Source organism: Glycine soja, chromosome 10 (assembly GCF_004193775.1).
Source record: "Glycine soja cultivar W05 chromosome 10, ASM419377v2, whole genome shotgun sequence".
In the NCBI taxonomy this organism is placed as follows: domain Eukaryota; kingdom Viridiplantae; phylum Streptophyta; class Magnoliopsida; order Fabales; family Fabaceae; genus Glycine; species Glycine soja.
In genome coordinates this window covers 40,236,680-40,248,817 of record NC_041011.1, presented here as the reverse complement: position 1 = coordinate 40,248,817, position 12,138 = coordinate 40,236,680, and the positions used below count along the sequence as shown (strand labels likewise).

The 12,138-nt window shown below is 30.7% G+C and overlaps 1 protein-coding gene across 1 annotated transcript; it reads left to right on the top strand.

Annotated features, from left to right (window-relative positions):
• The first annotated feature begins 9,404 nt into the window (after positions 1–9,404).
• On the top strand, positions 9,405–11,442 carry LOC114369574. The gene is made up of 3 exons (XM_028326808.1): positions 9,405–9,673; positions 9,788–9,878; positions 11,117–11,442. The coding sequence occupies exons 1-3, from the start codon at positions 9,604–9,606 to the stop codon at positions 11,226–11,228; spliced, it is 273 nt and encodes a 90-aa protein (XP_028182609.1). The 5' UTR covers positions 9,405–9,603; the 3' UTR covers positions 11,229–11,442.
• The last annotated feature ends 696 nt before the right edge of the window (positions 11,443–12,138 follow it).

The window sequence follows — 12,138 nt, the reverse complement described above, 5'->3', positions numbered from 1 at the left end:
CATGTTCAGTTTGCGGTTGATGAAAGTTGGTACATGTTTGGTTTTTCAATGCAAAAGTAAAATAAAATTAAGAGTTCTGATTCTTTTACAAAACATTTTTATCTCAATTTTTTTTCCACCTGATTTACAAACATCGACTTAGTTGTTTATAATAAGAAACTTCTTTTAGCTGATATAATAAGATTCTCATCATATATTTCAACAAGTGAATAACAAGTGATAAAGTATGGTGAATTGGTGAAACAAATGAATAAGGAGCATGTATTTGTCATATGTTATACATCAATTTAATATATATATATATATATATATATATATATATAATGTAAATATTTTTTTTATAGTCATTCAATTGTGACTTACATATATAATAAGATTATTGAGTTTTGTAGTTAACATAATTTTTTATTGATTAACAGTATAAATAAACTTTATGTGAATAGTTTATCAAAATTAAATGCATTATATACCAACCATAGTTGGATCTAGTGGAAGTAATTTCTTGTAGCAAGATAAATCAATGTTTTAAATTTTATTTGAAAAAGATGTTCATATTTAGTGTCTAATTATGTTTTGGATATAATTGACTTTGAATAAAAATAAAAATACATGTGTGAACAATATAATATTATATATATATATATATATATATATATATATATATATTAAAAGTCAGTTTACAAAAATACTTTTTAACTCTAACTTTGTGTAAATTATCCAATTTTTTTACCATTAGACTAATCCTAATGTGCTTCTACAGTTTATTTAGTTTATTTACCGTGCAAATTATTATAATGGAGCCATGAATTCATAACTTTCTTTTTGTATGATATAACATTGCCTAGTTTGACACATTTCTAAAGATGCTTACAATATTAACTTATTAAAAATAGCTTTAGACATAACTTTTAAAATAATTATGGTAAAACTCTAATTTTTAATTACATAGAAATGTATGATTGAAAGATAGTTTAATTTTATTTTATCTTATATTCCAATTAAAGTCGTTAGGGGTGGCAAATCAAGATGATGCAACAAGGCAAATCAACTTCTCATTCGGCATGTGTTAAGTTGTTAGTGTTCGCCATGCATTTTTATTACTACATATTGTTGATGGAGTTAGTTAGTGATTCATTTTGAAATTAGTTTGACAACTATGAAGTTTGTTATAATAGCTACATGTGCAGTGTGTATAAAAATAATAGTGATCATCAATGAAAAGAAGAGTGTGCAAGAGTGTGCATGAGAATGCAGAAGTTTTTTTTACAATTCTAAGTCCCCTCTATTTTCTCTCAATCAATTTCGTCATCATCTTCTCTTATTCTCTAACATAGAGTGACAGTGAATGCGTGTGAGTGCGTGTGAGAACTTTATTGTTCCAACACATGCAATTAGTGATGCCTTATGGGTTTGATCTTAGTTTTAGCTCTTATTATTCTCCGACACAAACCTTGTAAGTGAGATGTACAGAATGATATTTATGTGAGGATTTTCATGGGGAGAGAGATTAAATGGATCATGGATGTTTGTTTTTATGACTTTTGTTCTATTTTATTTCATTAAGCTTCTATTTCATTAGAGAAATCAAATACTAAATTAAATACATTTATTTAAGATATTATCAATAAATAATTTAATTAATTAAAATAAAAAATATAAATAAACATATATGAAATTGAAGATCAAACTAAAATTATATTTTTTTAAATATAAGAATTAAAATATCACAAATAAAAAAGTAAAAAAAAAGAAGACTGAAATTATAATTTAACCAAAAAAAAATTGACCAATGAAAAGTTGGACAGCTTAGATGTGATGATGGTAGTTATAGTTATGGTCGTGGACTGTCACCACAAGAGTTATATGCACTAGAGTTGGGGTGCTCATATAAATATTAGAAGTTAGAGGTGATAGTGAAGAATCTCATTCCCATTTTCCATTGGCTTATTTTAGTATTTTCTCATCTCACTCACGTATTCTCCATGTTTTGTTGTTGCAAGATTTTTCACTCACATGCTTGTTTTTTCCTCTGAATTTTCACCTTTTCTTATAATTCCTGCTGGTAAGTTAGGTTCTTCCATTTATTCTTCTCGAAACATATGCGAGCATGGATCGATCGAGGTACTTAATGTGTTTTGGTTTTAATTTTATTATGTTCATTTCTCGTCGGGATTGCCTAGTGATTCTGTAACAAAGGAAACAATAGAATTCTTAGTTGTTGATATGACTCCTAGTGTGTGCGCGTTGTGTGTGTTTCTTTCAGTCCAGTTCAGAACTATGAAGTGATACTTCTCCCAGTTCAAAACTAGTTTTCTTTCCGTCCTTTGAAGTAGCACATCTGTTTTTAATTTCCTAATTTTGTATCATTCTTAGACTATTGGATTAATTACATTATGTGAAAATGATCAAGACCATGTTTCTTTTTATTTTCAAACACTTAATTTATCCCTGCACCTTATTTGAGCCAAAAATGATAATCATGTTTTTTTAAAACCCCTAAGCCTATTTTAATTATCTTCTACCACCTTGTTTTAGGGTTTAAGAGAGCATAGGGGTTTTAGTCATGATATGCCCCTAATTTGGGGGAGGATTAAGGTAAGAAATTGTCTCAGGAAGGTAAAACAACATACGATAAGGCACCCTCAAAAAGCTTGTAAGCCCAAAGTTTCAAAATAAGTGCTGGAAAAAAATTGAGGCTAAAAAACAAGTAAGTCTAGGTTGAATAAGTGGAAGTTTTTCTAGGATAAATGCTCTCTTATAATCCTAATTTTTGAAATCTCATAAAAACCATAATTTCTTTGATTAGCCCGGCCACATTCACCAAGTGCAAAACTAGGAACATGAATTGCAGGTCGTAGAAATTTAAACACTCACCCAAGATACTTGTGCGCAGAGAGAAACACTAAAGCCTTGTGAGGAAAAGTGAGGCATGACAAATACAAGAAGGTTTAGCTAAGGGAATTTGAAAAATTACAACTATTGAAAGTGTTGGAGCATTCGGAGTTTGCTCTCATTTTTTGTTTTTGATTTGGAGGATTTTGATAAGTATGAACTATTTTTTATAATAAAAATATATTAAAAATATTTATTTAATAGTTATTTTTTGCTTAAATATTAGGAATTGATATTTTTCTTATTTATGGCTTTATATGAAAATGAGGGATTAAAAGCAAAAAAAATCTAAAAAATATCAAAAATATAAATAAAGAAGATTTTTTGCTTTAGGCTCAAGTCCACTCCAACAACTATAAAAAGAGAGTCAAACCCAAGTTCATTCCAACCGCTATAAAAAGGGAGTCAAGTCATAGAGAAAAGACATCGAGTCTCATAGCACTCTAATACACACCTAAGGGATGAGAACTCTCCCTTAGGAAATTCTTTCTTCTCTCTCGTCATTCTCTATTTCCTTTTTTCATCCTTTCTCTTCCATCAGCTTTTAAACTCATTTTCAAGTCTAAGACTCCTTATGGCTGTGAGAAGTTAAACCCTTTGTTAGAGCCTGATAGGCCTAAAAAGCCAAAAGATGTATTGTAAACTTCATATTTATCAATACAGATATTTTAATAAAATCATTGCTAGAAATAGAGTGATTGGATTATGCACATGCATCAAAGCAAACATCTAGAATTAGAACTTCATGCATTTTATCTATTGACTCTTTTAAAGACATTTGAGAGATAGATAGGTAAAATAGGCTTGTCATCGTGAGACATTAGGAGAAGTATTCTAATAGAAGTGGGTAGGATAAATTCACCTAATTGATGGGAAAAATCACAAATAATACGTTTTAGACATATTAGGTCCTAACATTCTCATCCTATTGAATTTTCTTTTATATCTTTTGTCTATTTTTATATTTCAGTTTCTTTTAAACTCATATTTTCTTTTACCTTATCTCATCTTTTCTCTTATAAATTGGAAATTATCCAACAACATAAGTACAAAATAAAGTTCCTGTGAAAATCGACACACAGACTTCCAAGTCTTTACTACTTAGACATTTAATACACTTATCAAAATGTTAACACTCTACAAGCAGGAAAACTTTTCTTTCTTCAGTATTATCGTTGTTAAATCTATAAGTAAGAAAACTTTTCTTTCTTCAGTATTATCGTTGTTAAATCTATAAGTAAGAGTTAGGTTAGGATACTTTACTTTTAAAAGTACATATACAGTTTCTGCATTATTATTATGATCTTGGGTCATTAAGAGCCAAGGTTTACATAAGAACGCTTTAGTATTGGGTTCGTCGGGAAGTTGATGCAATTTATGTATGGATGGGCACTCCTAAGGGCTTTATAGTGATAAGAATCTATCATTCAGACAAAGCACATGCTTAGTTTAAATTAAAGTTAAGAGAGTTTATATCCAAATGTTCTCTATGCAGTATTTTAATGATAAGCTCTTTTTTAATCACAAAATAAGCTAATCCAAATATGACTTATTGATGCAGATGCAGGACTTATTTTGGAAGCAACAAGTCTAGGAAATTATGACAAATATATTTTTGTTTCTGCTCCCTATAATTTCGTGTGTTCATGGGATTTTTGAACTAATTTTTGTTAAAAGTTTCACAACATAATTCTAAACTTTGGTATAATTTGTATGCAGGCATGACTAGGATAGTTGATTATACCAATTATGATGATATGAAATATGTTGTATCTTGTAAATTGTAATGGTTATAGGTTCTGTGTTTTACTTGCCTTGGTGTCTTTTTAACTAGTACATTTGTTCTACTTCCTTAGCTTTGTATTCTCTTACAGATCAGGAAACTTGATGACTCAGAATTCTGCAATGCCTTTTCTCGGGCATAGATACGGGTGGGTGGATATTATATTTGGCTACATTCTGCTTTCAATTTTTTTCTAATTATTTTTGTTAATGTACATCTCTGATTGGTCCAGGTGAGGGAATATGATCGAGGTTATTCTAGAAGTCCTAGTCGTTATTCAAGGAGGAGCTATTCTAGAAGCCTCAGCTGCAGTCCATATATCTCACGAAGCCGCAGCTGCAGCCGCAGCAGAAGTCATAGCTATAGTGACAGGAGCAGAAGGTTCACTTTGGTTGCATTGGTGAAGTATGATTCAGTATATACTTTTGGTAGCTTCGAAGAATTGGCTAAGTGTTAATTTTTGCAGTTTGTCTCCAAAACCAAAACACTCCCGACGTTCTATATCTCTTTCAAGGTCAGTTTCTATCAAGTCTGATACATATGCAGTTTTGTGTTTTGTGCTTTGAATGTTGAAATCTTAAAAGTTTAGTTTTTATGCTTCTTCATAATAGGTAAAACTAGAGTTTGGTTAATGTCATTAGCGTATGTGTATTACTCCGTTACTGTAGCTAGGGCGTTTCTCTTGGAGTATATATTTCTATCACCTTTCCCAATAGGTAGTATCATGTGGTTCATTTTAAATGCTTGGATCAAAATTAAACGCTTGATAATTCTGCGTAAAAATCATAGGGGCAAAACTTTTGTCCTTCCTGTCTGGTATTATTTGGGTTCAACTTGATGATTCCAACAAGACAAATCCAAAAAATTACGGGGGTGGGTGGGATATTATGTAGCTGCAGTTGTCATGCACCAACAGGAAAAAAAAAACACGAATGTATTCTGGTGCAAGAAGGCTGGCACCAGCAGGAATAATACGATTTATTTGGGTGAATTCTGTCATCTTCATTACTACCCACCATAGAGGCTCAGTTGATGTAGAAGTTACTGAGATGAGCTGGTGACTATGATAACAATTGGATGATTTTATATTTAGTTATTTCACCCCTTTTTTTCTTTGAGCTTCAATCAAGTCTCTACTTTTATAGCTTATATCTTCCTTCCACATCTGAATATAGGTGATAGGTGACTTCTATGCAATTGCTCTTGTCGTTCCACCATTCTCATGTTTCAGTAGGATTTCTGCTTGTTAAGTTTTTTATCACGTTATATCTTGATGAAATGAAAATTCATTGGAACATCTGTTGTTACAAGTATATAATGGACATCCCTTTATTTCACTTTTAATTAACAATGGCCTTAAATTTTGATTTCATGTGATTTTCTGGATCCATATGATATTGCATTCAGTTTCTTTTGTGCTTGGATTGAACTTTCTGGTTTTGCTTTTCTAGAATATTATGATATTCCTAGTTGTCTCAAATTTTTTGAGCTTCTCTTTTTTCTTTTTTGTACAAGTTGGAGGGGACTGTTTGAACTTTTTATTGTATGCCTTACACTTTGTTCTCCTCATAAAGCCTAATGCTGTAACATAGACTTATCAGCATAACTCGTCATATGTAGAAAGGTGGAGGGTACAATGTTGAAGTGGATCGTCAGCTTGGCCACTAAATATAGAATGTTCATTAGGGTTGACTCTTTTTTTTAGATGTGGCCTTTTGCAGCGACCTGGGAACTGCATGTTAGGATCTTGATGGCATGTTTTGTTGATGAGCACATGGGAAACACCTTAATGTTGTAACTAATGATGACGGTAATGATATATTGATTAAAGACATGGTCTGCGATTGTTGTAGACTGGATGACAGTAGATAGATGATTTGAAATCTAAAAGCTGGATCACCGTGAACTAAATGCCATTGGTACCAACCATTGCAATCAGCAGTGTTACAATTCAATAAACTACAGCATAACCTGTGCTGTGTTCTGGTTGATCACTTGATCCATTCCTTCTCTATAGGAATTCTTATTGTTCTATATTGGTACAAGATATCATGTGCTGCTGACAATAGAATTTGTAGCACTTACTGAGACTAGACGTGTGATACTGGGTTCAATTGCTTTTCCACTTGGATGCTGCTCAAGATTTGTGGTGGATTAATTTCTTCGTTTTGGGTGGATTGTGGATATTGAATTGAGTTTTGTTTATTAAATTTTTTTGCAGATCCCAGTCAAGATCCAGATCTCCAAATTCATTGGTAAGTGTTATCTGACTTGATGAATTGCTTAACATTATTAAGAAGGGAGGAGTGGAGAACAGTTGCATTTAGCTTTTCTTGTCATTTGCATAATCTTGTGCTTTGATATCGTTTGTGGATTGCAGCCTCGACCTCACCAGAGTCCTAGCCAAAGTCCAAGGAGCCCATCATAATCTAGTTTGGCTCGAGTAAATTCAGGGAGTACAGTAGCAGATGGAGAAGCTACTTCCCATGATCAAAAGCAGGTTCACAATTATAGAAAAATGGGAGAATAGTTCGTCTATTTTCATTGATGCATGTTCGCTAATGAAAATCTCCATTTTGTATGGGGATATGGTCGAAATTCTGAAATAAAATTATAAAAGCACAAAATCGTCTCCATAACTAATTCTGGTGCCATGAAATAGTAAGTGCAGCGTTTTCAAGGTTATTTACCGAATTCAAGTGTTTATATGGTGTTTTTTTTTTAAAAATAATTAAATATATATATTTTTAACTGCAACATAAAAGTCTAATCCAAATAAACTATTGCATTGCAAATTTGTCATTACATTACAGAGATTCACTTTTGACCAATTTATTCCAAGCACTGGAATTTTTCATAAATTTTGAATAAAAATTTCTAAAGAAAACAAATATTTTAATACCAAGTACTTATCGTCAAAAGGTAAAAGTACTATTATATATATTCCAAACATTCATTGTCAGATAAATATTTACTTTTAAAAAAATAATTAAGTTTTTTTGACTGAAAAAAATAATAATAGCAAACTTCAAAATACACGAATAAAACAAACACGCTAGTCTAATGTTACTGAACTCAATCAATCAAGTGACTATTCCGATGACTCAATCATATATTGAAGTGTTTAGACAGAGAAATTTTAAATTTTGAAAAATTTTAAATTTTAAAAATTTTAAATACTTCAATTGAAATTTTTTATTTTTAAAATTTTGTGTTTGAATAAAAAAAATTAAAATTATAAGGATGAAAAAGATGAATGAAAAAAAAGAGAAAATATGGTTGGTGTGCTAGTTATAGTGTTCCTCTATCCTCACACTCCATCGATATTTTAGGAGTTCAGACTTGTTTCTTGAAGAAGACTTTCAATTTCTCACCTTTTAGAAGGAATTTGAAATTCCAAAATTTTAGTTGTTTAAAATTTTGTTTTAAAATTCTAAAATTTTAAATTCTTCATAAAAAGCATCCAAACAATAAATTTTAAATTACAAAAATTTAAATTCTCTAATAAATTACTTTACTCAGTTAAAATTCTCGATCCAAATAAACTCGAAGAGATTTTAAATTTCCCTTATCAAAGTACTCTCTATCTTGGATTGGTACAGGATAGGACTTTGGACATATACTAAATAATTGCATCTTTTTATATTTTTTTACTGAAATTTTAAATAAACCTTGTGATTTTTATTTTTTAACAAACAAGGTTTGAACTTTGACGAGGCTTATTGTTAGATGCAAGTTATTCTGTATTTGATATATTTCGTCTTATAGTTATTAGAAATGTTATTGAAAACTTAGCTAAGATAAAAATGACTTATTTTACAAATTTTGAAAAGTATAAAACATTATTAAAAAAATTAAATCACAAAAAACGATCTAAGACGTAAACTTGTGAAGTAATTTAATTTAAACATAATTTATATATATATATATATATATATAGTTGTTGATATTTTTTGTGTGTTAAATATTTAAATGATTCACTTTATCATCTATAATAATCTTATAACATAATTATCTCACATGCAAAAATACACATAATCTAAAAAATAAAAATAATGTCTCAACTAATGTCAAAATGTACAGATCAATAAAATGTATTTTATCCCCTTCAAAAAAAAATGTTTCCATTCAGCCAACACAAAAGACTAATATTTTAAAACTGCTATATAAAATTCTGACCACAGTCATGTATCACTATCTCCCTCCTGTGGTCATTGGTCAAACTTCGGAGGCATCCAGGGTCATGTGTCACTCGCATATAAATTTTTTTCATTCAATTTTATATTCAGATTGAATTTTTCATCAATTAATAAGATTGATTCTTAATACATTATCTTCTTAAAATTAAAACTAAATTCAAAATTTAGACATAAATACTTTATTTTTAGTGTAAATGATAAAAAAATAATATTTATCTCAACAAATATTAGTAATTTAATATTCTAATTTTTAAAATCAGTTCAAATATACATTAATCAATAAAAATAATGAATATTAATTTATATATTTTAACCTGTACAAAACAGAATTGTCATCTCCAAAAAAGAAAAAAAAATCACCTGTTGAAAGTTGAAACCTCTTCAAAGATGTCACCTTTTTTTTTATTTTAGGTAATGCTATGTTTTTTGTGGCTCCGTTCGTTGAACCAGAAAAGATGGTATTGTGAATACAGTGGGCGATGGTCACGTGCGTCAGCATTTTATTTTCAACGCGCTATTCTGGGTGTTCGAATTCGCAGTCGTAGGTTTACAATTACAAGTTTTTATTCGCTTCTTCTTTCTCTTATTTATTTTTTCCAATAGCATATATAAAGCAAAGCCTTGTGGCTGTCATATACCACCATCGTGTGTGTGTGTGTGCGCTTTCTATTCCTTTCATTGTTTCTTTTCTCTTCGTTCTGAAATTTCGTTTCTCTCTCCAACGCTACAATGTCGGAAGCTAAGACCCAAATTGAATCCATAAGGAAGTGGGTCGTCGAGCACAAGCTCCGTACTGTTGGTAAAATTTCTCAATCCCCCACTTCATTCGTTCTTTTGTGTTTCCTCATTCATGGGTGTTTGATTTTGTTAATTTCGATCTTTTTGCGGTTTTTGCGATTTTTATTTGGATCAGGGTGTCTGTGGCTCAGTGGTATTTCGGGTTCAATCGCTTACAATTGGTCTCGACCCAACATGAAAACTAGTGTTAAGATCATTCACGCAAGGTTTGTTTCTTATAATTTCTTATCTTTTCGAATACTGTTTTTGACCTAATTTAATTATCTGGATTTCTGCAATCCCTGTTGCTTTGATGTTTTGTTTATGATTTGCTACTACGGTTTGTTTCATCGAGGCCTTTCATTGTGATGTGATCCCAATTTCACTTCTCCACGAAGTTAATATTGGCAATCACCTAGGAAATTGAAATGCAGATCCATTTATTTCGACCTCTATATGGCAATTGGAAAAGTTAATTATTGGTTGGCATTTACAACAATAATTTATTGGAGTTTTGATGAACAATACTGTAATGTTTGTTGGTATAATGGGCTTTGGTTTTTGTTTTCTTTTTCTCATGGTTTTTGTGGTATAAAGATGAGCTTTTTCATTTGCAATTACTCTACTGTCTCTCATGTTTGTCTCTTCAATTAAATAATGTTTAACAATTCAGCATAAAAAAACCTTCAACGTAGATACTGCTGCAAAATTTGAGTTGGAGAGGATGGATAATGGTAAAATTGTTGGTCGTGATGGTATTCCTATTGAAGTTTGGATATGTGTAGGAGGACAATATATCTTTTGGCTCACTAAAGTATTTAATGAGATTTAAGAAGACGCCACATACGTAGAGGAGAATCACTTTGGTTCTTATACATAAAAGCATGAAAGATATTTAAAATTGTGTAAATTATAGATGAATAACACTTATAAGATGTACTATGAAACTATTGGAAAAGTGATTGCATAGATTAAGAGATGAGACTAGGATTGCAGAGAATTGATTTGGATTTGTCAGAAAATTCTACGACAGAAGTTGTTTATCTTCTCCAAGGTTGAAAGTGTACCGAAGTAAAGGAATAAACAAAAGCTGAAAAGATGACAACAGAAGCTACTTAGTGATTTGACTGTTGTTGTTATTGTTTGAATTGTCATCCCTCAATTAGAGGGACATGAAAAGATGACACCATATTTGAATTCCCAGAGGATATGGGTTGATCTGGTGTCTTATTTCAAGTAATATACAGATGTCTGCATATCTGGAAATATGAATAACTAGATTGGGATTGTTCTATGTGATATGTTGGGTTTAATTCCTACATTTCCCCCCTTGTTGCAAAATTCACTGCACAATGTGTGTATTGAGTTTTTTTTTTATGAATAATTTTGAACCTACTTTGGGACACCCTCCATAATTTCCCAAGCTTATTCTTCTTGCTAATGTTTCTGAGCTATTTTATTTCAGGTTGCATGCACAGGCTCTTACGCTGGGAGCATTAGCCGGAGCTGCACTAGTAGAATATTATGATCGTAATGCAGGAGCAAAGGCTTCAAAAGAAATTTTGGACAATAAGTAGAACGCAACCAAAGTACCATGATGAATTCTTTATATATACCGAGGGATCCTAGTACTAGCTAGTCATACCTGATATGATTATAGCAAAATTTGCAATTGGACTTGTACTGTACTCTATTCATTCTTAAAATAAAACACTACATTGAAATGTTAACACCATAACATGCCTGTGGCAGAGTGAATATATTTTTTTGTGTTGGAATGGATTACTTATAGTGCTAGTTGCTTCATACATTTGCTAGCATTTTTTGTCAGTTCGTAGTTATCGGAATAGGATTAGACAATATCTTATAATATTAGTTAAACTTTGACGTTCGGAGAAAGAACGGAGTTAGGAATTTGATTCTAGGGTCCCTGTCCCGAGACTTGGCGATTATATAGCCATAACTGAGAATGTTTGGTTCATTAAAAAGAAGTGGAGGTATTGTGATAGAGAGATAGGGAAAGGAGAGGGAAGGGGAACATTCTTTTAAGTTCTGCAATTCTCCAAAGAACTTGCAAAATTTGGATAAGTCTTCTTCATTTTGTTGTTCCTTCTTTTCACTCCTAGAATGTGTTGAAGTTTGGAAAGTCATTCGTGTTATAGTAAAGTACGGAATGTGAGGTTTTTATGTTCGTTATAGGATTTAAAATATAAAGTTTTAAACAGATGAAATAACAATTTATTAAAATTATTATTTTTAAAATAACAATTTGTATAAAAAGCTTTTATATTTACTTCTATATTATAAATTAGAATTCACAACATGAAAAGTGAGATCTCACTCTTTTCCTACTTTCAATTTACACTTTCTTTGAAAGATGCATTTTATATATTATTTTCACAGCTAGTAAAAAATATATATTTATCAACTATTTAAATTTTTTTTTCTTTTATTATTATGTAAATGTTTATTTTTTTAATAATATAT